The 27,942-nt window shown below is 52.8% G+C and overlaps 4 protein-coding genes across 9 annotated transcripts; 2 read left to right on the top strand and 2 right to left on the bottom strand.

The window, feature by feature from the left end:
* dyrk2 (dual-specificity tyrosine-(Y)-phosphorylation regulated kinase 2) lies at window positions 1–9,558 on the bottom strand. 2 transcript variants are annotated; one of them, XM_057854673.1, is made up of 8 exons: window positions 9,416–9,558; window positions 9,071–9,330; window positions 7,057–7,160; window positions 6,371–6,704; window positions 6,126–6,289; window positions 5,678–6,067; window positions 5,391–5,481; window positions 1–5,330 (listed from the first exon to the last, which is right to left on the bottom strand). In XM_057854673.1, exons 2-8 carry the CDS (start codon window positions 9,192–9,194, stop codon window positions 4,708–4,710), a joined length of 1,830 nt encoding a protein of 609 aa, XP_057710656.1. In that variant the 5' UTR covers window positions 9,195–9,330; window positions 9,416–9,558; the 3' UTR covers window positions 1–4,707. The 2 variants fall into 2 exon arrangements, with proteins under 2 accessions (XP_057710656.1, XP_057710657.1); XM_057854674.1 differs by lacking the exons at window positions 7,057–7,160; window positions 9,416–9,558 and having other exon boundaries at window positions 9,071–9,190.
* LOC130928273 (F-box only protein 15-like) lies at window positions 705–12,652 on the top strand. 2 transcript variants are annotated; one of them, XM_057854709.1, is made up of 11 exons: window positions 705–823; window positions 1,352–1,399; window positions 9,508–9,605; window positions 9,684–9,761; window positions 9,885–9,989; window positions 10,059–10,250; window positions 10,332–10,647; window positions 10,802–10,884; window positions 10,944–11,074; window positions 11,142–11,260; window positions 11,335–12,651. In XM_057854709.1, the coding sequence occupies exons 2-11, from the start codon at window positions 1,352–1,354 to the stop codon at window positions 11,551–11,553; spliced, it is 1,389 nt and encodes a 462-aa protein (XP_057710692.1). In that variant the 5' UTR covers window positions 705–823; the 3' UTR covers window positions 11,554–12,651. The 2 variants fall into 2 exon arrangements, with proteins under 2 accessions (XP_057710692.1, XP_057710693.1); XM_057854710.1 differs by lacking the exon at window positions 705–823 and adding an exon at window positions 837–940 and having other exon boundaries at window positions 11,335–12,652.
* Window positions 12,346–24,305, bottom strand: ptpro (protein tyrosine phosphatase receptor type O). 4 transcript variants are annotated; one of them, XM_057854563.1, is made up of 26 exons: window positions 24,054–24,305; window positions 21,741–22,002; window positions 21,514–21,669; window positions 21,280–21,432; window positions 20,619–20,999; window positions 20,334–20,495; window positions 20,076–20,272; window positions 19,899–20,019; window positions 19,416–19,609; window positions 19,235–19,346; window positions 18,994–19,157; window positions 18,764–18,884; window positions 18,559–18,692; window positions 18,349–18,487; window positions 18,164–18,284; window positions 18,028–18,096; window positions 16,468–16,551; window positions 15,623–15,658; window positions 15,472–15,553; window positions 15,318–15,408; window positions 13,854–13,930; window positions 13,655–13,789; window positions 13,459–13,581; window positions 13,238–13,392; window positions 12,907–13,165; window positions 12,346–12,496 (listed from the first exon to the last, which is right to left on the bottom strand). In XM_057854563.1, exons 1-25 carry the CDS (start codon window positions 24,102–24,104, stop codon window positions 12,925–12,927), a joined length of 3,561 nt encoding a protein of 1,186 aa, XP_057710546.1. In that variant the 5' UTR covers window positions 24,105–24,305; the 3' UTR covers window positions 12,346–12,496; window positions 12,907–12,924. The 4 variants fall into 4 exon arrangements, with proteins under 4 accessions (XP_057710546.1, XP_057710547.1, XP_057710544.1 ...); XM_057854564.1 differs by lacking the exon at window positions 24,054–24,305 and adding an exon at window positions 23,099–23,883; XM_057854561.1 differs by lacking the exon at window positions 24,054–24,305 and adding an exon at window positions 22,181–23,036.
* Window positions 24,306–24,868: 563 nt separating this feature from the next.
* Window positions 24,869–27,377, top strand: LOC130928304 (tetraspanin-8-like). The gene is made up of 8 exons (XM_057854786.1): window positions 24,869–25,032; window positions 25,730–25,792; window positions 25,864–25,983; window positions 26,051–26,125; window positions 26,184–26,279; window positions 26,344–26,454; window positions 26,835–26,918; window positions 27,004–27,377. Exons 1-8 carry the CDS (start codon window positions 24,976–24,978, stop codon window positions 27,073–27,075), a joined length of 678 nt encoding a protein of 225 aa, XP_057710769.1. The 5' UTR covers window positions 24,869–24,975; the 3' UTR covers window positions 27,076–27,377.
* The last annotated feature ends 565 nt before the right edge of the window (window positions 27,378–27,942 follow it).

Here is a 27,942-nt window from a genome sequence, read left to right as displayed (position 1 = left end):
CACTCCGGGCCTGGTAACCCACCTCAGGTGCTGCATCTGGCAGTACAAGCCGAACATCAGCCTCTTGAGGGCCAGCATCAGAGAACTGAGCAACGACTTCTCGTAGTACATGTACATGACCTCTGAATAGACAACCGTCTTCTTCACTGACTCGCTGGATGGCATCGGTGATGCTGTTGGTGAAACAGGATGCGTGTCATCCAAATTCAGCGGCTCCTTTTCGGAGACCTCCCCGTCCGATAAAACAATGTTGCCGGTCTCAAATTTCCATCCCGCGTGGACGTCACGATTTTCAGTTCTTTCGAGGTATATCACTTTAGAGTGGACCATTTCAAATGAAGTGGATGACTCTGTCTATTTTTCCCACCTGGGAAGAACAAGTCATCTGCTTATTTCACTCTTACTAACCCTTAAAATACTTCGTTTTCTGGTTCCTCTTACTTCTGTATCTATAAATCTGTTTAGTCACTTAATAGGCTTTCTGGTCCCTCTTACTTCTGTATCTATAAATCTGTTTAGTCACTTAATAGGCTAGATAGATGTTTAGCTGACAGGCGAGTACAAATAAAATCACCATTTGACTTCATTTTGTCACTTAAAAAGAATACCATACCTTCACAAAGTCACCGTTTCGGTTGCCGTTATATATTGGTTAAAGAGCTTCCATAGAAAAATAAAGTCGTGATTTTTTTTGGACACTCCAGTCCAGTAGGTAGCGTTCGAGTCCAAATGAAAGTACCAAACAAGACACACTTGCAGCTGGGCGCCAAATTGCCGTGGAGCGTTCCAACACTTCAATCAAAGTGAACACCGACAGCAGCAGGTTGTGATGAAGTTTCTTTTTAAACTACAAACATTGACGAGGGAAGGAATTTGATTTATGAAAATGGAAACTGTCACGTATTAAGTGCATATTTGAGTAGTTGTGCTCGTTATCGCGGTAGGTAGCACGCCAATGTGAACAGCGGTCACCGGTCGATTTTTGACTTAATAGCGACGTCGGGGGTTTTCGTCCGATGCCAATAATGACAATAATTTGTTTACGGCATGTTATTGTTTTGCTACTTGCAATAAATGAGAAGCATGTTGTTTTCAGCTCGGGCTTTACCATTTTGCTCGAGCCGTAAACAACACTCATTAGCCAAGTGTTTCTTCTGCCTACCTCTGATACGTTCATATTTGTGTGCGCTTGATGACACCTAGTGGTGGCCGTGCGGTAAGGCGCGCGTCATCGGTTACATTGCAGAAAAGTTATATGAACTCTGGCTCATCGCCCTTGTGAAAGTCTGGTAGAGTGCTGCACTTTTGCACGCTAGATGGCAGCATCTAATTGACTGTTCACTCCTGACAGATGGCGTCAAGAAGAACCTCACCTGGAGATCAAGCTCATCCGTTTGCAGTGAGTGCCAACGTTTACAGAGTGCAAAATCGCTTCATTTCCAATTTCGATCAATTTACAGTATATTCCTCCCGCCAATGCGTTGACCACTTGTAAACCTTCAATCCATTTGAACTGGGAGGGTGTCAGCCAACGAGCGAACCCTGACTGGGCGTCGAGCGCCGTCAAAAGGATTCTTGCTACGAGATAAAATTTTGGAGATGAATCGTTGCCGGCGTAGCATGAATACATACTCGCAAGGTGTCTGCGTGACGAGGAAGGTTGCAGTCCCCGCTCACGTTGATGCCAACACGCGTACACGTGTGCGTGATGAAGACAGTTGCTGGAAATAAACTCAACTCTGGCATCTGGCAAATCCGACACCGCTCTTTTCCACTGAGACGAACTCCGAGACCCTCGGGGTTATTTTTAGGAGGAAGGCCCAAAGCAATTCTCGCGGCGCTCCCGAGTGTTGACGGAAAAGTTTCAAACGGTTTGTGTCTGTCTTTTCTTGCTGTCATTGGGGTTAAGAAAACGTCGTACGGCGCTCGCTTGTTGCTGACGACGGCAACGGGAAACGAGACGGCTCGCATTCAACTGGGTTTGTGGGTCACGCTAAACTAAGCTAAGTGGAAATCCTGTAAGGTCGTATACCTGAGGAAATATATATTTCTTTTTTTTCCTGATTAAAAGTATCTCATGACAGTTCAGTACATTGATGATCATGTCAAACTATAAATCTGAAACTTCACTAGCATCCTTGTTTTGTGTAAGACCAAAGTATTGACCATTTCATCCAAATCGTGATCTTTCACGTCAGGTCACCATGACAACAAACGCGTCGGCTCGTAGGTTACGCGCTCCTCATTGGCCGCGTGGTCATGTTTTGACTCTCGTCCATTCATGCGTTCATTCATTGCAAAAGAGGTCAAATGTGGTCAATAAAAGTTTTATTCATAATATTCATATTCCACCACAATAAAATGTAACAAAGGTTCACTAGAAAAAGTGTGCGCACGTGTGTAGCGTCCTTTCAGTGGATACAGTACATAGTAAAACTGGCCGCGGCGTTCCTTTGTCTGCACGACTGCATTCGAATGAATTAAAAAACAAAAACGCTACAAAAATACGGTGCCGTTTTTCCCGCCGCTCGACCGCCATCTTTCGCTAAAGTCCACTCTAGCGCTAGCTCGCCGCTAGCCTGGTAGTAAAGGAATGCACTTTGGTAGATTGGACCGAACGCCCCCGGTGTTTTGTCACCTTGTTGTCATCACAACTGAGCTGAATTTGAGGTATTGAGACAGTGGCGCTAGTTCTAGCAGCGTCGTTAACAGAAAATAAACACGCGAGCGTTTGATTTGCTCTTGTTCAGTTAGCCCGAGAAAAAAATTAACTGATAGCTTACGTCTAGCTCAAAGAGGTTAGCATAAGGGGTATTGTGACTCTGAGGAAAATGAGCGTTAGTGCATTTTGACAACGAGCTCGATTAGCTAGCGTTAATTCCGCGCCGCCGCCACCGGCGACGGACGATTGGCGGGTTCCGCGTCTGCGGCGAACCCCGCCTTTTAGCGAGCGTGACATCCTGTTGCGATGAGTTCAGACGGCATCGTCTTTGTTTTTGCGCGGCGTCTAGATCTTTGAAGGCACAAAAAGTTTCGCCGTCACCCTCTTGACTCGCGGGGGGTAAAAAAATCCCAAAACGGGTCGGCGAGTCGGCTTTCTCCCGCCCTACGTCGGCGTTTTTTCGATTTTGAACAAATCTTCACACATTCAAGTATTTGCTGCACGTCCCGGTAAAAAAAAATGTCTGTAATAAATATTCATAAATATTGGAGACACACACACACACACGCAAAGAGGGTAAAAAAATGGCTTAAAATGGCTAACGCCCTCACAGTGGAACACACGTTGACACAGACTCTTCATCATAATTTTTTTTTTTTTTTACCTGCAGTGTAAACACCTTGAGTTGTTGGCAGTATTTTCAAAACAAAGCCGTCATCTCTATTTGCTCACGCCGCGCTTTAGCCACATCGACTGGACAACCAAAATTCTGAGCGGACAATCCGGCCGTTTCCGAATCCTTGTTAGATTGCCGCTCCGGGCTGGAGTCCAACTGGCAGTTTGAGCAAAATGACGGATTTTGTGCGTATCTTTTCCTGAAATAGCGTTGGCGCAAAGCTAACGGAGGAGCCAAAAACCAAAGCGCTAACTGGTGCCGCCGCAATTCATTGAATTTGATCTGTGATCAGTAGTTTCGCCTGATTATTTAAATCTTCCTTGATAACATTCCTTGCTTCTTTCTCTATACGCCTCATTGCCCTTTAAAAAATCTTGTCATCGATACTTGAAGTGTCGCCACTTCTATTTAATTGCTGACGACTAACTCGTCGGCTGCCGTCGACGGCGATAGACGTCCATTTCAGTTGGGGGCCGGCAGTTTGTCGCCGTCTTCAAACGGATCGGACGCCGACTGGTGACAAACTCATTTCAAGTGAGTTTTAACTGTGTGTTTAAGAGCCACACGATCGGACGTCTGTCGTCGTCAACGGCGCGGACTATGTTTTTGGCTATAATCGTGCGGCCCTCGCGCGTACTGAAAACAAAGTAACGTATTCAAGTTGATTTCATCGCCGGCGGGCGACGTACATAGGTAGGACTAGTCTAGTGTGTTCTGTTAGCCCACTAACACAGGCGGGGTCATCTTGAGAAAGGCATTCCATTTCTTCACATGACTTACTAAGTTACTGATATTTTTTGCGAGGTTTGTTGTGAAATGTGCCTCTAGATCGGAAAAACAAATAGAAGTAGGAACCCTGTAACAGCTCGATAGTGTCGCTTCCTCATAATGAGGCAGTTTGAGCAAAATGAAGTTGTTGTCGGCTTTTCTAGAGCGTGTCCTGAATTAAGTCGCACGAGAGTTAGCATCCGGCAGTGCTAATTGCACATAAACAAAGGGCCTCTTTTAGCACGTGTTGACTGAAAACAAAGCGCAAAAGCTATTGAATGCAATGTAAGACTTCTTTTAGATTTTTTTTTTTTCTTATGGCCAACAGTTCCCGATGTGAACTAGAGTGCCGGTAGCTACTCGGCTAGCGACATCCCCCAAATGTTGGGAAAAAAAGTAAAAAGTTTTTGGGTGTCAAATCGTTATAAATGTGTCAAAGCGGCCTTTGTTCCCTCCATCAGCACCGTCGCGTTGATTGTCTCGGCGTAACGGTCCGCTCGGGAAAACCTTCCCAAACGCAGCCCGGGCGGAGCGGACCGACGCCGCGTAGGGTGACGTCCCGCGTCCGACGATTACCTATTGGGGCGGGGAGCGCCGACTCTCAGCTTACCAGTTTGGGCAGGACCGTCCGAGTTTGAATGTTGCCGTTGGCGTCAGTCACGGGCGCCAAGTTAGTCCTGCTCTTGACCGATGCGGCGGGGAGCTTGGAGACGGAGGTGACGGAGGTCTCTGCGGGGGTGGCCCGCTTGGAAGAGGCCGTCTTGTCGGCCGCGCTGCCGGCCGGCGGTTTGGGGAGGCGCCTCCTTAGCCAGGGGTGGCGCAAGGCCTGGCTGGGCGTCATCCGCACGGCGGGATCCCATTCCAGACACTGTTTGAGGAAGTCCAGGAAGAGCGGGTCGTCGCAGCCTTTCAGCGCCGCGCTCCAGTCCCGGCTGCAGGGCGGACCTCGTAGCTTCCCGCGCCGCGAGCGCCCGCCGCTGAGCGCCGCGCTGCCGTCGGGCAGCGTGGTGACGGTGCAGTAGCGCGGGTAGCCTTTTGAGGACACAAAGTTCTTGGCCCGCTTAGAAGCGTCCAGCAGTTTCTGGCCGGGCATTCCCAAAAGCTCCATGGTGCAGGCCAGCTGGTCGCCCTCGTCCTCACCCGGAAGCAGCGGGCAACCCGTCAGGAGCTCGGCCAGGATGCAGCCCAGGGACCACATGTCGATAGGCATCCCGTACCTGGAACCTGGAAGGGAGGGTCCCGTCAGCGTTTCCAGCGCTCGAACCCCCCCCCCCCGCATCTTACCAAGAATGACTTCTGGCGCCCGGTAGAACCTGGACTGAATGTAGGTGTAAACTCTCTGATGTTCGTAACAGCTGGAGCCAAAGTCGATCACCTGACAAACGGGCGGAGGGTAGATGTTAGCGAGCACGTCACCACAGGAGCTGCGCTCCGGTAGTCCCCGGGCGCCTGTCGCCTCATCTCCGGCTATTTGCTTCCGTTCATCATAAAACGGCGTCATTTTTAAGAGAAGCCGATTTTGAGCGGACATATATCGGGAGAAGCTATTGGCTTTGTGGGCAAAACGTCACCTTGATTCCGCTGCGGCCCTGCTGTTTCAGCAGGATGTTCTCGGGCTTGAGGTCGCAGTGGATGATGCGGTTCTTGTGCAACGAGTCCAGACACTGCAGGATGGAGTGCGCGAACTTGCGCACCAAGGGCAGACTGAAGCCCTGGAACTTATTCTTCTTGATCAGCTCGTAGAGGTTCATGCTGAGCAGCTCGAAGGTCATGCAGATGTGGTTGCGGAAGGTGAAGTTCTCCAGCATGTGGATCACGTTCATGCTGGAGTCCTTGTCCTGCTTGCGCAGGTGCTCCAGGATCCGGATCTCCTCGGCCGCCTGCCGGTGGAAGCGCTTCTCGTTGCGCACCATCTTCAGAGCCACGTGCGTCTGGGACTTGTGGTCGAACACCTTCACCACCTGCGGCAGACCATTTCAAACCGGGCGAGCCGGATTCGGCCGTCTTTCGGTCACCTACCTGTCCGAAGCTTCCCTTTCCGATCACCTTGAGGACTTCGTATCGGTACGCGATTTGGTCGTGCGGGACTTGGATGTAGGAACCCTGGTCGTCATCGAAGCCGCAGTTGTTGGCGCCTCCCAGAACTCCCGACCTCTTCTTGGCATTGGGACCCACAAAGTAGACTGGAAAGACGATATTTGCCAGTCAAGGACGGCGCCACCGTCACGGCGGGCGGCGGCTCCGTCGCGGCGTCCGGCGCTCACCCTCGGCGTAGCTGAAAACCTCGTGGTGTTCGAAGGACGACATCTTGGACATAAACTGCTTCATGGCCTGCTCGGGCGTGGCGGCGACCGCCTTGGCCTTGCCCTCAACCGGCTTGTGCGAAACGGCGCCGGGGCGGCCGTGGTGGGCCGCTTCCTGGCCGACCGAGGGGGCGTGGCTCACCGGCGGGGGCGGGCCCGGCCGCGAGGGGGCCAGCGGCGCCGGGCCGTTGGGCTGACCGCTCAGATGCGGACGCTTCAGGCCGTTGTCGTCGAACAGCTGCGTGATGTGCACCTGAGACTGCGCGCCCTCCGACATGGCCGCTTTAGCGCCACCCTGAGGGGAGACGTGACTGAAGTCTTGAACTCGCACCGAACGTGTGCGCGCGCCTTTCGTAAAAAGGAAAGGGTTTAGCGCGCAAAAGCCGTTCCTAAATGGTACTTTGGCATAGCTAACCCTAAAACGGCAGTTGCGTGTAGATATCGATATTTGGAGGCGCGGCTCGGATAAGAGCGCCACCCTCATTGTGCGTATGTGAGTCACTCCTTGTCGCCATGGTCACAGAACACCTGGGTCCTCTTAGATAACAGCGTGCGCTTCAAACGCCTCTCCGTGCGTGTTTGTGTTTGGCCGGCTATTATTAACCACGTAGCTCAAGATCACGGTAGCGCCGCCTTTTCAAACGTACCGTCGGCGGGTTGAGGTTGTTGTTGCGCAGAGGCGGCAGCGTGACGGGCGACGTCGTCAGAGAGCCGCCGTGAACGGGAGAGAAGACCGGCTCGCCCCCTTTGCCTGCCGGGAAAAATAGAAAACAAAAACCTCCAGAAGAGTTGAGTGGCAAACAGCTCGACGGACGCCACACGTCCAATCTATCGTGGTCCTAGATAAAGTCATTCTGTCACGGCTCGGTCAGATACTGCTAATTTCATTGTCTGCCATTGACGGCAGGAGATGTCCAATCCGTTCAAAGCGCTGCACATCAATTAGTTTCAATTCACCGCAGAAGCGGGATCGTGTTGGCGGCCATCTCGGGTAGGGCGCTCGGAAACAAGATCTTTGATAACATATTGTGCCGCTTCGGTGATTTTTTTAGTACAGCGTCATTTCAGCGCTGTCTGAGAATTGAAATATAGACCTTTTCCTACATTTCCTACAATGCACGTGACTCCGAAAGCAACAGATGGCGCGTGCGTCTTTTAATCTGAAGGTAATCCTGCTAACGAGGGCACTCGTCTACCTTCAAATCACGCAATCTATCGGCAAAGGAAAGGATTTATCTGGAAAGGATTCATCGATGATCCAAATGACGGCCGATGAATTTGATTCGTTGTCTTCGCCGGACAAATGTGCGTTTGACACTCCGCGAGTGCATTCGTGAACACGACACCGCGCCGGGAATGTCGCGAGCACGATCCCGGACGGGACGGGCGTGGAAAATGTAGGTGCGCGGGCGCAAAATGGCACCATTCAGAGACCGGATTCGTCCGCGAACGGACGGGACGTCAATGGCGGCCGTTTATTTAAAACTGATAGAATTTCGTTTGATTTTAAGATCAATTTGATTCTCTATTTCTCTTTTATAGCAAAAAATAGACACAGACAGCTCGCTAATGTTACAGATGCTAGTAGAAGTCGAACAAATTGCTTTCTAGCCGGGATATTTGCAGTCGTATTCACTTCAATCCATCAAAGCAGAAACACTATTCACCGAAACTTTTGTATAAAGAGGGCCACCCCAACAATAACGGAAAATGACAAGCTAACACTTGCATCGCATTTGTCTTGAGATATAAAAATACATGGAAAGAATCCAATGGATATAAAGGCATCCGGCGTACATCCAGAACAATACAAAGGTAAAAAAGCCAGCTCTTATTGTACAGTGACCTCTATGAAACGGTCATTACAGTAGCGATAGTCAAATTTCAGTGCCATTGTCAAATTTGATACCATGCACAAGTTCTTACAACCCCGATTACTATTCAATTGATGTCACTTCCCTATTTAGAGCAGCAAATAAACAAAGTGTCACAATATTACACCAGAGCCTGGTCAGGAGGCCGTCCATAAGCACGAATGCGATTTATTGATTCTAATTTTCCTTCTATGACTTTGTCGTCCATTCGTCTCGAAATTTCGAGCCGACGTAAAAGGTCAATAAATGGCATTTGATCAACTGTCATTTCGATGGCTGTTGGTGAGACGGACTATTTTTACCATTTGGCGAGCTGGCTGGATAGAAAGCGTGCGTCTTGCGGCCAAAGAGCTTAAGCGCAGGCTTATTATCGTGGTTATTCGTATGATTGTTATCACACAGTAAGTACAGCTTAACGACAATAATTCCATTAGCATTCCCATTAGCTGAGAGTTAGCCGCCGCTTTATTTCTTTCCCCTGAAAGAGTCCAACGTAAAGTAGACATGACGTCACACAAGTGTCACGATAATGTCGAGCGACGCGTCAAAAAGTCTAAAAATTGCATTCGGTCGCCTGTCGGAGCCCCCAAAAGCAGCCCAGGGACGAGCCAGCCGCTAAGCCTAGCCGCCAATGCTAACTATTTCAAAGTCCGAGCTCTTTTTGGTGCATCGGCACCGGAGAAGAGCGAACCGGGCCGGGCCGGGCCGAGCCGAGCCGAGCCGAGCAGCCTCGGATCGGCCGCGCCCCGGTGCCCTCCGATCGGTTACGGCGCCCGCCCGCGCTCACCCGTCGGGAAGACCGAGGCTCCGGGCTTCTTGGTTAACATGGCGGCCGCTGCTCTCCTCTCCTTTACGCGCGCGCGCACGCACGCACGAACGCGCGACGACGCCGCGGCCGCCTCCTCCCTCATCACTTTGGGAATGATGACACTGCGCGTGCGTTAGTTAGTTTGTGTGCGTCTGGAGGTTGGGAACATCTCAGGCTGCCATCGACGACGATGGACGTCCGTTCCGTTTAAGGTGGGGGGGATGTTAAACAGCCTCACTCTTCAAATGGATAGGCGTTTACAGAGAAAATGTGACCATCCAGTACTGTTTCTACGTATATATATTGGAAAAAAAGATGACTTACTGTATAGGGAAAGAAAAACTTTGAAAGGGGAGCGTGTATCCTTCATGTTTGTTGCAAAACGCAACTTTGAAAATGTTTGCGCTGCCCTCTAGCGGTCGCCGAGCGTGTATGCGGCGACGGCCGAGGTAGAACGGAGCCTCCCTGTCGCCACCTTCAGGCGACGTCCTTCCTCGTCGTTCGGCCGCAACAGGTTTATACTTTTCCTAACTCGACTTGCTTGAAGGCAGCTTTCCAATTGAAACTTTGTGGTTTTTTCTCTCTCACCCAGTCTAACGCAAAAAGAAAGTTGGGAACGTTCTGCCGAGGAGCGCCCTTCGGAGCCGCCTTTTCGGATCGCTCTGGAAACGTGAGCCTGCGCCGCGGCCTCGCAGAAATCTAATGGCATTCGCCGCCAGCAACAGACGTGAAATCCGCCGGAAACCGGGACGGCTAGGGTGTTTCAGTGTCGTTTTCTTGTCTTCTTTTTCAGGCTGCCCCCTGAGATGCTGCTGAAGATCCTGTCCCACCTGGACGCCGGCTCGCTGCTGAGCCTGGGCCGCGTCAACAAGTTCTTCCGCTCCCTCGCCAACGACGAGTACGTCACGCCGGCGCGTCTCGTCGGACGCCGTCGTCCTGACTCGCGCGCCTGCTTCTTGTCCGTTAGAGTCACGTGGTGCAAGATTCACGCGGCTGACTTGGGGCGCGAAGTGCGGGAGCCCGACTCGGAGCCCCCGCCCGGCGGCTGGAAGAAGCATTACCTGTGGAAGATGGGCGGGGAGGAGCTCCGCAAGTGGAAAACGGCGTCTCTGTCAGACCCCTTGACCGGGCTGCCGCAGAACGTTCGCCACATTCTTAGGTAGGTGGTTGAAATTTCCGCCCGCCCGCCCGCCCGCCCGCCCGCCGTAGTCAAACTAGGAGCAAATTTTGCGTCGCGCAGAAACATCAACGCGTCGTTCGAGGTGACGCTGCGCGAGAGCACGGGCCGAGAGGCGGCGCCGAAGCTGACGTGCGTGTCCGTCTTCAAGACGTCCGTCACGCTGACCTTTGACAGAAGTCATCTGGTGCGCCGGTCGTACCTGGACTCCATCCGGCTGAGTGCCGTCCGCATCCGACCGGGCGGACAGGCGCCGTGGCGCTCGCTCATCTGTCGGACGGACCCCGACCGCTTCTGTGCGCTTTCTCGCTTTCTGGGAAAAGACGGCCTGTTTGACGTCATCTCCTACCCGCCGAGCTTCATCGTCGGCTTCTGGAGGGTCAGACGCCGACCGACGTCGTCGACGGCCCGATCGGTCGGAAGCGGGAGACGGGCCGCTTCCGACGGATCGGACGTCTACTGGCGTTAAACTCGTTGGACGGAACGTCCGTCGTCGTCAGTGTTACTGAGAGAGTTTCGTTGCGTGCGCGCAGTGTCGCCGAACCGTAGCGTTCGTCATGGTCTGCCTGCACTTGGACAAGCTGCTGGAGAGGAGTCTCCTGGGAACGCCGCTCAGGTACGTGCTGGTCCGCCCGTAATCGCCCGGACAACTTGGACTTAACGCTTCTCCGACAGCCCCTACTGGGAACCCGAGAGCCGTCTGCGCGCTCCGCCCGAGTCCCGCGCGTACACGCTGCACTTGGGCCTCCACGACACGGCGCGAGAGATCGCGTCCATGTACTACCACCCGCTCTCCTCCGCGCCAGGTCGCCCGCGGTCATTCGTCCGCCGTATCCGCGCCGTCCGCTGACGCTACTCGCCGTTCGGCCGCAGGTCGCTCGATCACGCTGCGCCCCATCCGCGGAGACGACGTCTCGCAGCACCGCCCGCTGACCGGAGACCTCAAGCTTCTTTTCAATGAACCGCGCAGGTGGCTGCACAGTTGCTTTCAGGTGAGCGCTTTCAATCCAGAGAAAAACCCGGTCGATCCGTACGGTGAACGTCGTTGTGATTTTCCCATTCTCAGAATTGCTGCGTGATGACGCTGACGGTGCAGGCGGAAGGCTACAAGCCGCTGTGGTGCTTCGCCGCGCCCGTCTCCGCGCGACCGGTCGGGAGGCTTCCGAGAGGCCGCCACGTCCTGTTGTCGCACAGGGACCGTTGCGGCCAGGCCGCCTTAAGGCTGGTGTACGAGAAGGAGCTGCGCTGCTTTTTCGCCATCGACTTGGCGGTCACCGTGTTCTGAAGGGTTCGCCGTCGGCGTTCTCGGACCGGCCGCGCCGTTAACGTTCTGTTGTCCTCATTAAAAGGGGTTGCGTTCGTCTCAATTTGAAATGGACCGCGATTGACGACAAACGAGTTTATCGTTAGTAGATGCCGAATGAGCGCTCGTCCGTCCGTTCCCTCGCTCCTCGATCGGAGGTCCGTCGCCGCTTAGGGCAACCAGATACTGTTTGAAAATGTTTCCCTATTTGACAGCATCCTTCAAAATGAGCGTCGTCCAAATACGATGCGGCTACTTCTTTACGTTCTACCGCGATACTCTGTCGTGAAGCCTATCGGATTGTACGCGAAAGCTCTGGAACATTCTGGAAGATCTTTTGAATTTTTGCACAGGCGGATTCTTTTGATGAGAAACACCTTTTATTTCATCATTTACACACAAGAGCGGTCCTCGAAAGTGACACGACGACAAAAATGGCACCGACGACAACACGAGCGGAGCTCTCCGAAGTGCGTTTGAGCGCCGCCGCTCTCCGAATCGGGGGCGGACAAAAAAATGCCTTTGCTGGACGTCCCGTTCACGTGAAGCGGGAGGGTTTAAGTGGATTGAACGTCTGCATTTTTGCCCGCCCCCGATGAACACCGCGATTCATTAAAAAGTCATGACAAGTACAAACGGTAGTTGCACAATATTTACAGAGACCAAAATACAGAAAAAAGCGAAAGATGTGGGCTTGCGTGGGAGGCCACAAAAAAAGGCAAAGAAAGGTTGTTGTTTTTTGACCGCGTCCGTTTCGGCTTCCAATTGGCCTTCAAGTTAGACGTCAAAGTTTGCCGCCTTCCTCTTTTGTGTTGCTTCTCCTGAGTGCGACAAAACAAAAAAAAAAGCCCGCTGAACAATCGTTCGTTTTCTCCTCCGTCGTCATAAGGCAGAAGTCCAAAGCTCTCTTGGCGTGTGCGGCGGCCTGCAAGACAAATGACGTCATGGGCATTTTGACGTGACGTGTCATTTCTCGGCACATTTTTCTCTGGCGTTGGTTTTGACACCATTTAAAAAGCGACACTTGTGTATTTTCACTAAAAGTTTAGTTTTCTTGAAGAAAAAATTCAATAAAACATGTTTGAGAAATGAACGTTTTCCTTTTTGCATGAACAAATTCAAATGGAGAATATTATTGTTTCTAATGTAAAACAATATTTTCTGAATGTTTATTGAATTTTTCAAGTTAGAAGGAAATAGAAAAAGGAAGGATTAAAACGTCTCCAAAAAACTCGATGGTGACGGACGTCCAATCCATCGGAACTGTCGAAGCGGTCTATCGCCGTTTGAAAGGATACATTTCCATCTTTTAGTACTGACCACGCAGCGACTTACGGGCGGCCGCGGAGGGAGCTATGTCTTGCCGGCGTTCTCGAAGACCACGTCGGAGGCCGGCGAGTGCCGCCGCTTCTTCTGCCACATGAGCAGGACGCACTGGTGGATGAAGACGTACTGCTCCTCCGTCTGCACCATGGACAGGCGGTGCGAGCGCATCTCCGACACCAGGCCCAGGACGTCGGCGAACTCGTGCTCCCGGATGTGCTGCATCAGGCGGTCCAGCGCCACGAAGGTGCCCGTCCGACCTACGCCCGCGCTGTCGACAGAAAGGGCGTTTAGGCCGGAACGGCGACGCGCGCGCCGTCCGTCCGTCCGGCCGCTTTCGGACCTGCAGTGGACCACGACGGGCTCCTTGGTCCCGTCGGCCTGCTGCCGCACCATGCGGACGAAGTGCAGGATGCTCTCGATGGCGTTGACGGTGGGCACGCCGTGGTCGGGCCACGACGTGTAGTTGAAGTGCACGACGTCCCGGCTCTCGTCCGCCTGAGCCAAAGCGCCGTCAGCGAGGTGGCCGTTTCGAGGAGAGAAAAGAAAAAAAAAAACGCTCACGTATCCCAGCCTGAACTTCCTGACGGTCCACTCGGGCGCCTCGTTTTCCGACAGCATCTCCACGCTGATCTCGCCGTACGTGACGGGCTCGTCGCCGAACGGCCAGTAGTGGTCGCACTTGACCTACGCGGACGGACAAAAGGACGCGTGAAGACGGAGCCGGACGTCCGGCCGGCGATAGCCGAGCGCCACTCGCCCTCCGCCGCTCGTTGCACTGCGTCAGCATGACCACGATGGGCGACTTCTGCTGAAGGACCATCTTCCAAAAGTCGTCGCGCGTCTCCGGCAGCGGGCCCTGCGTGGCGATGTACTCTTTGGGGTGTTTGTAACCCTGCGGGCGCAGAGACTTCCTTTTATTTCCGAAAGCGCTTCGGTCGAGCGCCGACCCGGCTTACGGGGATGTAGTTGGCGTTGATGTAGTCGGCGCCTTCGTCGTCGTGCAAGGAGATCAGGCGCACCCGACTGAAGTCGTCTGCCGGGAGAAACGTGCGGGTAAGAGCGGCTCTCTTATTATTATTTTTTTTTCCCAATGTCTTTTTGTTTGTTTTGTTCAGCTGCCCGACTGAGATCGCTTCAAGACAACTGGTAAGTTTCTCTTATTCTTTTTTGACTAAAAGACAAACGTTTGAGAATAGGACTCCAGCTAAAACTCTGAGAAGCACTGATATAGTCACACAAACAATACACGTGTGAAAGGATTGAAATCCCATTTACTTTCTGTTACCCCCCCCCCCCCCCCAGGAAGATGTAAACGTTCCGCGGCCCCCCAACTCTCTGCCACCACCGTAAATATACTGTAGTATCATTTGTATATAAAATTCTTATTATTGTAAGTACAACTCTGCATAACATTGTGTTATTTTTAATATTAAAGAGAAAAATAGATCAACTTCAGGCATCAGGCAGTATCAGCTCCTTTGCTGTGGTGTGGGGTTATTTTGCACTGAGCAACTTGGTATGCCACCTTATATTAGGCTAACCGTGCTCGCTGTTACTAATGTAACACTGACAAAGCAGGAGGATTGCTGGCAATATTTGGCATTCGCTGAAAAAAAAAAAAAAATTCCTGCTGTCCGCTGCGAACCTTTTTAGACAAAGTAGACAGCCTGGTCTTTCCTCGTCTCCCACTGTACTAAAAGACAAAGCCAAAAGCTAAATGCTGCATATGCTTCGTCATATTTCCTTGTCTTAGCTTTTCATATCTTCAGTGCTCTTTGCTGCGTGCTCTTGTTTGGTTCAAAAGTACTGCACACACGCTGAAAATGAGAGCGGCACTGCCACCCACTGAGTGGATGTGCAATTACTATTTCTTCTAGTACAACAAAAAAGAATGTTCCCCAAGGTCACATGCGCCACCTCCAGCATTGCTCTGCGCTCCCCTGGGGGGGACTATATGAATGACATTCATATAGAATTGGGCTCTGAAACCTGTGGGCCGTTTTGCGGCCCCATTTGACATTCAATTGTAGTGTTGGAAAAATATGTATTGAAAAAGTCATGAATAATTAGAGGTACATTAAAAAAAAACGAGCAATACAAAATCATTCTGAATGAAAAAAAATATATAATAAATTCAGACAAAAGACGGCGCCATTTTCAAACTATACCCTGGCACTTTTTTTCTTTGCTTTGAACCCTAGAACCCGGCTTTTTGATTTTTATTTATTTTTTAACAGGCCGATGAGCTTAAGCTGTATCCGTACTGAAAACATTGTATCCGGATACGATATTTGATGGCTCGGTTTTCTATCTCTACACTGTACCGGAAATGAAATGTGATTTTCCTCGCGAACTCATCGGCGGCACAAATGGATGGGATGGCACCTCCGTCGCAACGCGTTTATCGGCGGCGGACTCACACGGCAGGATGTTGGTGTATCGGTTCTTGGGTCTGTTGACGGGTAGGTCTGCCGCGTCGTGCGAGAGGTCCGTCCCGACGCTCTTCAGCTCCTGAAAGCATTTTTGGCCCGTTTAACCGCGCGGCCACGTCCACGGGCCTTGTGACCGTCGCACCTCAAACTGCAGCGAGAACTTGTAGGCCGAATCTTTGCTCATCTCCTTGAAGTAAGCCTCAAAGTCGTCCAGCTGGACGGGACTGCGCCCGCCAACAAACGCGGATTAGGAAGGCGCCGGAAGAGCCTACGACGGCCCGTCCGATTGTTACCTTGTCAGTTTTCGTTTCTTTAAAGCCGTCTTGCCCCTAAAATACAAGAGCGGCCGTCAAAAGTACAGCGGACGACGGACCGGGGTGTCAAACCGGGCGGGCCGGGTACCGGTTCCGGCTCGCCGAACAAGCCGGGATTTGGACGGTTTTGAGGTCAAACAAGCCCGGCGGCGGTTTCTCCGTGATCGGAATAGATGTCGATTCATTTGCGAACGGACGAGTCAATTGAGGTCGGCGGTTTGACTCGGGCCGCCGACCTCAATTGACTCGTCCGTTCGCAAATGAATGGAATATTTGTACGGGTCGGCCCTGTTCGACACCCCCAGTCAATGTTAAGGCACCGTCAAAGGAAGAAGCGGTCGACGGCACAAACCGAATGGTTTCACGCAGACTCTGACGTGGAACGGTCAGGCTGCTAAAAAAAAACTAGCATTGACGCTCGCTACTTTATTATTGTGAGCCGGACTTCCGACATGCACCTTCGCGCCTCACTTTTCTGGACTTCATGCAAGCGTCTCATCCGCGTGAGCAAAAGCGGACGAAGGACGGAAGCGGCATGCTTGACGTGCTCGACATTGAAATAAGGTTCCGGAAAAGTCTGCCGACGGGTCGTCACTTGCTTTTTGCGCCCCCCCCCGCCCCCCCAAAAAGACGAATTTTGACTATTTCGTGATATCGTGAACTCGTTCACCGGCATTGTCGTTTTGAACTCGTTCACCGGCATTGTCTTTTGTTTTTTTTTGTTTTTTTCTGCGCCATTGCGCCTATGAGTCGAACAGTTGAGTTGGTTTCAAGTGAACCGACGGGTCAGCAGACTTTTGGCGTGCGCCGTTTTGCTTACTTACCAGGGATTAATATAAAAAGCCAAAAGATAGTCAGTCCAAAGGCAGGATGGCAGAAGGGTAAGGAAGGCAAAGAGGCTTCTTCGCCTGGCGGGGGTCAAAAAAAACAAAAGACAAATAAAACACAAAGAGACACCGACCGACCGATCGACACGCCGCTCGGTTAGTTCGAAAGCAGCATCGAGTCTTCTCATCTTGACGCGAAAAGCCACGAACCAACACTGAAAGCTCTCGGATGGACAGCGTTAAGTGAGGGTGACTGACCGTCTTTCAGCTCTTATATTAATCACTTTAGCTGTCCGCCCCGCCCGCAACTCCATGACGTGTGCGTCAAACAAAAGCGCAAACTTTGCTACGGCTATAATGCGCCCACCCGTAGCTTGAAATGGCGGCCATATTATATCGCTCATCCCAGACCAGACCAGACCAGACCACTCGCTCCTGCAGTGAATGAAAGGCACATACCGTAGTAGCCTCTGCAATCGTGCCCAAACACAGACATGAATGAATGCTCCTGCAGCTGAAACACTATGTTTTCATTCTTCTCTTTGAGTCAAATTGACAGTGCTGGTGGTCAAAATTGGAATTACATCCCAAATACAAGGTTGGCAATAGGGCTGTCAAAATGATCGCATTAACGGACGGTAATTCATTTTTGAAATTAATCACGTTAAAATACTCGACGCAGTTAATGCACATGCCCCGCTTAAACCGATGACAGCAGACCGCAATGTCCACTTGTTACTTGTGTTTTTTGGAGTTTTGTCGCCCTCTGCTGGCGCTTGGGTGCGACTGATTTAATGGGTTTAAGCACCCATGAGCATTGTGTAATTATTGACATCAACAATGGCGGGCTAGTAGTTTATTTTTTGATTGAAAATTTTACAAATTTTATTAAAACGAAAACATGAAGAGGGGTTTTAATACAAAATTTCTGTAACTTGTACCAATCTTTTAAGAACTACAAGTATTCGCTTTAACAGAATGTTAATCATTTGAATGCCATCTTGTTGATTTATTGTTACAATAAACAAATACAGTACTTATGTGCCGTATGTTGAATGTATACATCCATCTTGTCTCTTATCTTTCCATTCCAACAATAATTTACAGAAAAATATGGCATGTTTTATAGATGGTTTGAACCGCCATCAATTACGATGAATTCATTTTTAAGCTCGATTAAAAATTTGAATGGTTTGACAGCCCTAGTTGGCATACAATCTGCGGCTAGTCGTGAACTGAAAGAACTTGTGCCTGTGAAATATTCCTTTACAGCCACACACGACTTTCAAGCAAAAAGAAATACATGTGTTCATAGAGTTGAATCTAGACTATTGCTTAATATCGTGGGAACATTGCCTTTTTCCATGTGAATCTTTTTGTTGAGGATGGCCTACTTCCAGCCGATGGCCGGCATGCTTTTAGCCTCGCAGATGATCCTAAATGCGTCGGCGTGCGACCAGCGCCGTTTACAACGCTAATCCTGACATTAATCTGGAAACGGAACAGCCGGCGGCACGCGCGCCCGAGAGACGCAGAGGAGGAGCGGCGACACCGTACCAGTTGTAAGGCAGCTTCCCGTCTCTTTCGAAGGAGGCGAAATTGACAAACGTCTCGGCGCCGCACTCCCTGAAACTCAAGAAGGGACCGTCGGCGAGCTCCGCCCGCCGAACCGGGTCCGCGGCGCTTTCGGTACCTGCTTATCTGCGAGTGCTTTTTGCGAAGAAGGAGCAGGAAGAGAACCAGCAGGCCGAACAGCGAGACGCTCAGGACGGCCAAAGCCGAGATGGCCGCCACGCCGGGGTTCATCTCTTTGGCTGCGCGGAGGGGCAAAAATGTTCGCCGACCGGAGGAGAGCGCAGCGCGATGGGCGGCACCTACCGGCGGTGGTGACGGTGACGTGGGCCGGCTCGCTGGGCGTGCCGTAGCTGAAGCTGACGACGCTGCAGTTGTAGCTGGACGACGGCGTCAGGCCGGAAACGGTCAGCACGCGCGAGCCGGACAGCAGAGGCTCTCGGACCTGAAGCGGAGCCACGGGAGCTCGGCTCACAAACGGTCGCCCGAGGAAGCCTTTCGAGGGGCGGGGATCACCTTGGCTTCCTCGCCGCCGGCGCTGGGTTTGCACAGCACCTGGTAATGGTCCGCCACGCCGTCCTCGCTCCACAGCAGCGTCACCGACGAGTGCGTGGCGTTGACGGCGTACACCGACTTGGGCGGAGCCGGTTCTGGAACCAAAACGGACGCCGCTCGTCAGAATTCGGTCGGCCATCGCGATCGGTCCGGCGAAAGCGCTGACCCAGTTTGACGACGCTCGGGACGGACGCGTTCCGGCCGTGCTCCGTGCAAGCCGTCACCGTCAGGTTGTAGATGTCGCCGGGCGGCAGAGGCAGGCCGGCGCGCATGGCGTTTCGGGTCACCTGCCGAGCACGTGTTAGAGATGGATCCGAAAACCGACCCGATCGACTCGGGTTCGGACCGACTGGGATTTTTCCGCCCGACCCTCGGGCACAGCTGAGATCAACTCACGTCCACCGAGTAGCTCCTCTCGGGGCCTTTCTTGCCGACCGCCGACACCTGCCAGTGCGTGATCCTGGAATGCGACAAGTCCACGAAGACTTCCCCGTAGGTCCAGCGAACAAACAGGACCCCGTGGGAGTAATCCGCCGAGGAGATGTGAGGCGCCTCGGGAGCTGCGGGACACAAACGGATGCCGCCGAACTAGAACGGAGCCGTATCGAACCGGCCGCTTCCGTAAAACGGTAGAAACCTGTGACGAAGCTGACGGCGGATCCGTCGCAGCAACTCAGCGGCGGCTCGCCCCACGTCACCATGGTCACGCGGAAGTTATAGTACCAAGCCGGCAGCAGATCCGTCACTCTCTGAAAGAGGGCGCGCTCAAAATAACCGACCCCCAAACCTTGGTCCGCTTCGGTTTTGGGGCTTTTTACCACGGAGGCGATGACCGAGGCGGTGGCGGCGATCTCGTAGTAGGTGGTCCACTCGGAGCTCAGGGTGACGGGGTTGAAAAAGAAGGTCTGGAGGACGTACTTGCGGAAGGCCACGTGATAGGGACGCTGCCAGCTCAGGATGACGGCCGTGGGGCCCAGCGGGTACACGGTCAGCTCTCGGACGCCCGTGGGCTCTGACACGGAAACCACCGACCGCTCGTTACGATCGCTTATGGCGAGATTGCTTTTTTTTTTTGCCCCGGAAACTCTTTTAGCCATCCAATCCGTTTGAACTGGGAGACCTGACGGCAAATGAACAAACGCCGCCCTCCTAGTTCAAAGGAATTTACATTTTAAGAGCCAAATGATTGGGCGTCTACCATCAAAGTTGCATTCTTGTATTTTTGGAAACGCGGCACCCCGCAGAAGAAGATTTGGGTTAGACTGTCAAGATCACGAACACAGTGTATGAGAGCTCATCACCAATATCCACGATGACCGGCTCTGAGGGAGGGCTGACGAGAGGTCCGTTAGTGTGGTAGACCACCACGCGGTACTGAGCCCCGGGCGTCAGGTTGTAGATGATGTCGCTGGTTGAATTCTCCTGTCCAAAATGGTGTCAGTCACAGTCCCGAGGCGTCCGACGGCGGCGGGCGTTACCTCGCCGCAGTAGTTGCTCTCCATCCTCTGGCTCGGGCCGGGCTTCAGGCAGGTGGTGGAAACCACCGACACGACGCTGCCGTCGCGGTTCTCCGAGGACGGCGCCCAAGACACGGCCGCCGTGCCGGAGTCCAGCAAGTGCACCGTGACGGCGCGGGGCCGCTGCCGCGGCTCGGTCAGGACCTGGCCGTCGGGTCCTGGGAGCGCGAACGCAAATTACGCCGAGCTCCGGACCCCGGGACTCTCCGGGCGACCTACCGAGGTAGAAGGAGAAGCCGGCGTCCGCGGCGCTCTCTCTGGCCTCGCATTCTCCCGCCGCGCTGAGCGTGGCGACCTCGACGCCGTAAGTTCCCGCCTCGGTCAGCTCGGCGAAGAACTCGCGAGTGCTCTCGTCCACGCTGGCCATTTGCGTCGCGTTACCTACACGAAAGGACGGAGGACGTCGCGGGAAAGTCTTGAAGCTCGAGCCGACGAGACCGCGTTTGTCCGGGTCTTCTGACGACCGGGAAAACGGACGCTTTTCAAGAGCGCGTGCCGCATTACCGTCTCGGCAGACGTAGACATTGAAACCATCGTAGCTGGTGGGCGCTCGCGGGGGCAGCCATCGCACCTCCAGCAAGACGGGGGGCATCTTCGCCGGCTGGACCCGAGACTCGGCGGGCAGACCCGTCGCCGACCCCGCGTCGCCGGAGTCCTCGTACTCGCGCGCCTCGCCGTTGACGAACTCGTCCTCTCCGTCGAACGCGAGTTGGGCGGCGGCGCTCCGGTTGCGCGACGCTTCCTCGGCGCGGGCCGCCGGCTCGGCCAGATCCTCGTCCGTCGGCGGGACGTTACGGGAACGTCGGCCGGACCGTCGGCTTTCCTGCGTCGGGCTTTGGCTCAAGTCTACGATCTTCCAGGAGATGCCGACGGGGGGATACGGCACTGCGGAGAAGAAGGAACTTTGTTATTCCCGACACGGTTGCTGCGCTCGAGTGGCGATCTAGGTCGAGGGTATCGCGACTGCCCAGTTTGAATTGGTCTTTATATTAAGTAGCCAAAATTTGACATGTTTAAATCAATTTAGAAATTTCAGTTTGACATAATGAAAGAATCCAATGTGACGAATAAAGACGAGTTGTTTCTTGACTTTTTTGCTGTTGCTGGCCTTTTTTTCGGACACCCCGGATCTAGTTCCGCAATACGTATCTGGTCGCGTTCGCACCCGTCCTGTAATGAACCGGCACGTGAGTGACGTCGCTCTGAGTCTTTAGGGCCACCTGGGAGACGCTGGCCTCGGAAATGAGCTGGAAAGTGATGTTGCGGTAGCACACGCCCGGTAACCAGTGCTTGAACACCGTCTTGCCCTTGTGGAAGTCTGGAAAATGACACACGTGTGGAAAATGACACAGCGTCCGTCGGTCTGCGTCTACTTTCCAGTCCGTTCCGTTTCACTTACCTTTGTACAGCATGAAGTGCCTCTCGCTCCCTTCGCTGTAGCTGATGTTGACTCGACTGAAAATGCTTCCGCTCGGTGTTTGGATGTCAAACACCACGCCGGTCTCTGGGGATTCCTTGTAGTCGGAAATCTGCACGCCGCTCACAGCGAGCGGCTCTGAAGGGGAAAAGTGGGATTTCAGAGTCCGGAGCGCTCCGGGACCGGTCACGGAATGACGATCCGCTCACTGGTCAGGACGAGCGTGGTCTTAACGGGTCCGGACCACAGCGTCCCTCGCCGGAGCAGCAGGCCCACGCTGTAGCACAGACCGTGGACGGAGGCGTCGAACAGCAAGGGCTCGCCGGGCCCCCGGAACGGGATCACGGTCGGCCGAGCTTCGCCGGAGATCTGCGCCGCGTATCCGGAGACGTTCTCCATGAGGTCGGAAGTCTCTAGGGTTGCCCGGATTTGACCGCTGTCGCTCAGATTCACCCGGAAGGCGAGGACCACCTGAACGCACAAAACCATTCTTTGAGAACGCTTGTCAATATTGACGAGGGATCGTGACGGACGCCCGCCCGTTGCTACTCGTTTATCCCGATACCGGGGTTCCCTAATTCTCGCGACTAATGTTGCTTCTAAAAGTGGGCCGGATCCAACAAATGCCACGTTTTCCATCTTTCCAAACCTCTTTCTCTCTCTCCTTGTAGTCCTGAAGTGTCCAACTGGGAGACATAGTTGACTTCTTGTCTCTGTGGCGTGACCTAGAAAAAGCGAACCAAGCGGAGAAAATGGACAGACCGTCACCGTTTCCTGCGTGTTGAGCAATTTGTCTCCATCCATCTGAAAAGCCTTTTGATGCCACCGTGTCGACGGGCGCCGGCCTCGGACGGGCGGGAAATGACATCGCTGGGAGAAAGTCACGAGCGTTCACGCGCCGTCGCTCAATTTCTCCTTTGTTCTGCGTCTCCGGCTCGGCAGTCACGTGACGACGGACGCGGCGTTTTACGGCCCGCCGACAATCCGACATCCCTCGCCACCTCCCGTCTGCTCGTTCCCCCGAACCGTTGATCGGCATTTTTGAAGTCCGGCAGCAATTGAACGTTAGGTCATTTGCCCCTCCCGGTCAAAATGTATTGGACGTCCGGCACCGTCAATGAAGGCCAGTTAGCCCCCTATAAAGGCTTCCAAAACTTGTCACCGGCGCTGAAACTTTTAGTGGTGACAAAAGGTTTTCGTATCATTAAAAATTTTTTTTTTTTTTTTTTTACATACAATACATTTTAGTACCGCAAAACACGTACACTCGCAACCCTAAAGGACCCCTCCGTCAAGGAAGGTCACATTAGGGCACGACGCGAGTTCCCTTCCAGGCGAGCGGAGGAATAAAACCGAGACAAAAAGCGTTTTCAAGAGGGCTGCTGTGCCGCTGAGCTGTCGCCATGGCAACAGAGATGAAAGGAGATGCTCATTAAGTGTGTCACATTCCGCCATCTCCATGGACACCGACAGACAAGGAGAGGAGGGTGAGCCGGGGGCCCCGTGGGCCGCTTGAATGCTAGGGTCGCTAATGCTAATTTGGACCCAGACCACGCTTTGGCTTTACCTTGTTCATTTTTAAGGGCGATTCCAGCCAATCGAGGATGACTTTTTCACATATTCTCTGTACAGGGCACCCTTCGAGGGCAGTATTGGTTCATTCGCCACATGTTTTGGACGCCCAGCGCCGTCAATGGCAGCCTGTGTGCGCGGAGCTTCGACAGCGATCGCTCGCTTATGTGACTAATGAGTGAAACGCAGCAGCGTGTGGAAAGCGTACACGCGAACTGACGCCGCATTCCAACTGGACGGGCCCGAAACCAAAATATAACCTCCAAATTTTAAAATCAACGATTCCGTGAGCGGCATCAAAGTACGCGTGGACTGTTTTGTCGTCGGCAACCGACCGTTCGGCGGTTCATCGCGAGACAATGGGTCGGTCGCCACGCGGGATCACAAATAAATAACGGATGGGTCGCCACCGGCCAATGTTAGGATGCATTGATAAACAAATAGTAGACTGTTTGCAAGCCAAGTTTCAAGATTTGAAGGACAAACCACGGACGGGTCACTCAATTTGAGCGAAATAGGATAGGCTAAGCCCACGAAGACAAACTTGACGATGGAACGTTCCTGCTTTAAATCGATTGGACTCGTGATAAACTCTGTTTTTCTGAGCCACGTGATTCAGCAATGGTACTGAAAGAGTCTAGACAAACTGGTCGCCGGCGATAGGCACTCGGTTTCAATTGAGTGGCCGGGATTCAAACCCGCAACCTGAGACCTGCGAGTCACCCACGTGAACACGGCTGCATTAGCGCGCTTCAACTATAGCCACAGCATATTGCCGGCAGTGAAGGCGTCGTGCACGCGCACGCCCCAGCTGCCGATCGCTGGCGGCGCGCAGACGGTTATACTGTAGAGTGGGTGGGCGCGCGCATGCGCGCGTGGGCGCGCACGCCCGGGCTGCCGCCGACTGACCCACTTTGCACGCACACAAAAGCGTCCGAATGAAGTCCTACCTGCGCCGAAGCGAGCAGCTGGGCCGCGAGCACAAGCCGGGACGCGAGCATCGTCGTCTGCGCGTGCGTGACCAGACAATGGCGGCTCCCGCGCGTAAGAGCGTCTTTGTCCGCCGTTAGTCTCGTCGTCGCATCTTGGTCGCGCGCTGACAGACGCTCGAGTTCGGACTGGACCGGAACCGCCCCTGCCGCGGGTTCCGACGAGAGGCGCGAGAAGATGCTGCGACGGACGGAAGACAAGCCCCGCCCAGGACGCGCGCACTCGCACTCCTTCTTCATCATCATCATCATCGTCATCGCGCTGATTCTCAAGACAAAAAGAAAGGGAAAGTCAGTTGACGTGAACCGAGTGGATGGACCCCGTTCAAAGATGTTACTTTTTCAACCAAAATGGTTTGATCGTTTCATGCGAAAGTGTTCATTCAACTTAAAATGAGGACTAATAAACGTTTACTTCATGTTATTTCACATACACCGCAACAGAATAAAAATCCCCAAAATATGTCGAATGAAAAGTTAGCAATGAAATGACTCAGAGTTTTTTTTTTTTTTTTTTTTCCAGACGAAGGGTTGGCTCCCTGTCGGGCTATGTTTGTTTGGCAACTCATTGCATGGATATGGCCCCCAAAAAAATCACGTTTAATAGAGTTTTTTGTTCCTTGAGGAAAGATGACAACAACGCGTCTTTGGGCAGCTGGCGCCCTCTACCGAATAAAGTCGGTCGTCACAAGAGCCAAAACTCGCTCACACGGGAGGCGGTTGTGGGAGCTGTCAATTATCTGACAGGTGATTTTCTTGTGATAGGTGGAGAGCGAGGAGGGGGCGTGTCCTGCCAAACAGGTAGAGCGAGCTGACGGAATGAAGGGGGGGGGGGGAGAAAAAGAAGTTCCCCCTTTCCAAGCGAGACGACGACGACGACAACATGGCTGTCAACAAGTGCATCAAATATTTGCTTTTCTTCTTCAATCTGCTTTTCTGGGTGAGAAAAAACAATTTATCAATTTGTCTTCTTTACGTTTTACACTTTCTAACTTTCACAACGACCATTTTCTATTTGGAGAGTATTTACCAGTTGACAAAGTAGTACTTCTCATGATTCTTCACACACAAAACTTCCTGTTCTGTAGTGTACTCAACATGTTTAGTTTCTGTTAGTCTACTTTCGTGTATGATGCGCGTTTGCTCGTGTGGATTGCAATTTGCGTTTGATGCCCTGTGAAGGCCCTTTGTGCTCAGAACGGGTTAGTCAAGCAGGCTGCCTCTCCCTCACCTCCGGTTTCTGGGCGTGGCCACGCGCTTCTCCCGTTCCGGCGGTCACTCGCCATAGCCTATTTAGTTACGCGACGCGTCGAAACTTAACGCATCGCGAGAGGAAAAAAGAACTTGGGAGTGAAAGGTAAACGTAGAGTTGAGCGAGCAGCCGATGAGATACCAGGTGCCGGACGTCCGATCCGTTGGAGGCGGGAGGGTCGGTGGCGATGGAACGCCACCCTCCCGGTAGAAATGGAAGGACGTCTACAAAGGACAAACTCATTTCAAGGACGGCCGTCGTCCCGCCGGCAGTCGGGCTCGTGAGCGACGGCTAGCTAAACGAGCGCTTTGCTCACATTTTGTCGTTCGATTGCCCCGGTTTGACTGGGAAGCCGCGCAGGTGTCTGATTTTGATTTTGACTTAGCTGAGCGGCTGCATCATCCTGGGCGTGTCCATCTACCTGAAAGTCAACAAGGACGGCAACTCGGTAAGAAAGAAGGCCTACCGTGGCGTCTCCGTCCGCTCTCTTTTTGTTGACCCCGCATCCGACCCCCTCAGATCACCGACGAGTCCCTCCCGGGCATCGACGTGCTCATCGCCGTGGGCGTCATCATCATGGTGTTGGGCTTCTTGGGTTGCTGCGGCGCCATCAAGGAGAACAGATGCATGCTCATCCTGGTGGGGAGAGCAAGCCCGACGCACAATTCTGCTCTCGCCGCGAGATTAACTCCTACTTTCTGCGCAGTTCTTCGTCAGCCTCCTGCTCATCTTCATCCTCTTGGTGGCGGCGGGAATCCTGGGCGCCGTGAGCGAGACTAAGGTAGAGCCGCGCCCCGGGCCCGGCGTCGCGCCGTGACTTGACGCCATTGCGCCCGCAGGTGAAGGACTGGTTGAAGGAGCGTTTCCAGAAGTTCATGCCGCTGTCCAATCAACCGGAGAACGTCAAGCAGGACCTGGAGAAGTTGCAGGAGGAGGTAAATGACACCTACGTACGGGCGTTTATCCGCGTGAGCGGGGCGCTAACGGCGGCCTTTGCAGCTCAAGTGCTGCGGCCTGGTGAACGGCGTTCAAGACTGGCGAGACCAGGTGCCCCAATCGTGCCGGTGCACTGAATCTGGACCCGACTGCACCAACGGCCTCTACGCCACGGTACGTACGCGCCTCGTCTCAAACTTCTTGGTATCTCAATAAAGTGTTTGTGCAGACAGACCAGTTTTTTTGTTTTGTTTTGTTTTAACGTCACTACTGAGCGAGCTAGCCTAGCTCAGGCTAATGTCTGTTTTCAGCGATGTTTGTTCATCTGTATGCCAAAGCAAAGTTGATATGTTTCGAGAATTTTTGCGGACGTGGCCCCCACTCGACCAGCCCGATCGGTTGAGTTGAACGTTCACTCTTCGGTCGCCGCAGACGGCGATAGACGTCCATTTGGAGCGGGAGCGAATGAACACTCCCGCTCCAAATAGATAACTGATCTTTTGCCAGCTACCGCAGCACATGCCCTGACAGTGAACGAGTGCGTTTCGTTGCAGTCGTGCTCCAGGAAAATCATCGATCTGATGGAGAAACACATGGAAGTGGTGATCGGCATCGCGTTCGCCATCGCCATCCTGCTGGTCAGAATGCACGCACGCACGCGCGCACGGGCAATGACCGTTTGCACGCGCACATGTCTGATCAAGTCTTTTTGTGTGCGGACAGATCGCCGGCATGGTGTTTTCCATGATCCTCTATTGCCAGATCGGAAAGCGCGACGGCGCCACCACCGCCTGAAGGCCGGGATGAAAATGACACCCGCGTCTGAGCGGACTTTTCTTTTGAAGGAACTCTCCTTCCTGCTGATGTTGTGTTTTATTTACTGATGTTTTGTTGTTGTTTTTTCCATCAATGAAATAACAGGAAATCTTGTTTTTTCCAGTAATGATGCTCTGCTATCATCAACATGATGACTTTCATCCAAAAATGATCAATTCGTCACGAACTGCTTCTGTTGCATTGGCGTGAATAGATTTGGTGTTTGTCCATTCCGCATCTGTGAAAAGCTGTACTTCATCAAGTAAAAATTGAACATCTCGTGTCGGCGTGGCTTTTCCTTATCAGGATTCGAGGGGTGATTCCTCTCGGTCCGAGGGCTCGCGACTTTGTTGAAGTGTGCCGTTTGGACAAAAAGAGTGCTCATTTTTGATGACGTCATCAAACATTTGCAACACCGGACTTTAAAAAACAAGTCAAATAAACTGAAAAGAATGGCGTTCTTTCCTGCTTGGCGAAGGAACGCCCGGTCTCAAATCCCGCCGGAAAGTATGCCACATCCTGTCCCTGTTATAAAGCGCCACGCATCCTTCCCATTCTCTATAAAACTGGCATTCCTCAGAGCAGTGGTTCTTAACCTGGGTTCCATTGAACCCCAGGGGTTCGGTGAGTAAGGGCTTCGGCGAAGGTCAAGACACACAGGGCCCTATTTTTGTGAACTGACTAAAGCCAAAGTGTCGTTTTAGACTGTTTTGGACCGGTTTGCCCCGAATTTACAAGCTTACCGTAATTCCATTTCTTTCAAGTGTTAGCCCTCTATCTAATGGGAGGAGAAACTGGCTTGGTCAGTGGAAGGTTGACCCGCACTTGGTACGAGGAAGTATTAAA

The sequence above is a fragment of the Corythoichthys intestinalis genome, chromosome 13, assembly GCF_030265065.1.
Source record: "Corythoichthys intestinalis isolate RoL2023-P3 chromosome 13, ASM3026506v1, whole genome shotgun sequence".
NCBI classification, from domain to species: domain Eukaryota; kingdom Metazoa; phylum Chordata; class Actinopteri; order Syngnathiformes; family Syngnathidae; genus Corythoichthys; species Corythoichthys intestinalis.
The sequence above is the reverse complement of the archived record's forward strand: the minus strand, read 5'-3'. Positions and strand labels throughout refer to the sequence as shown.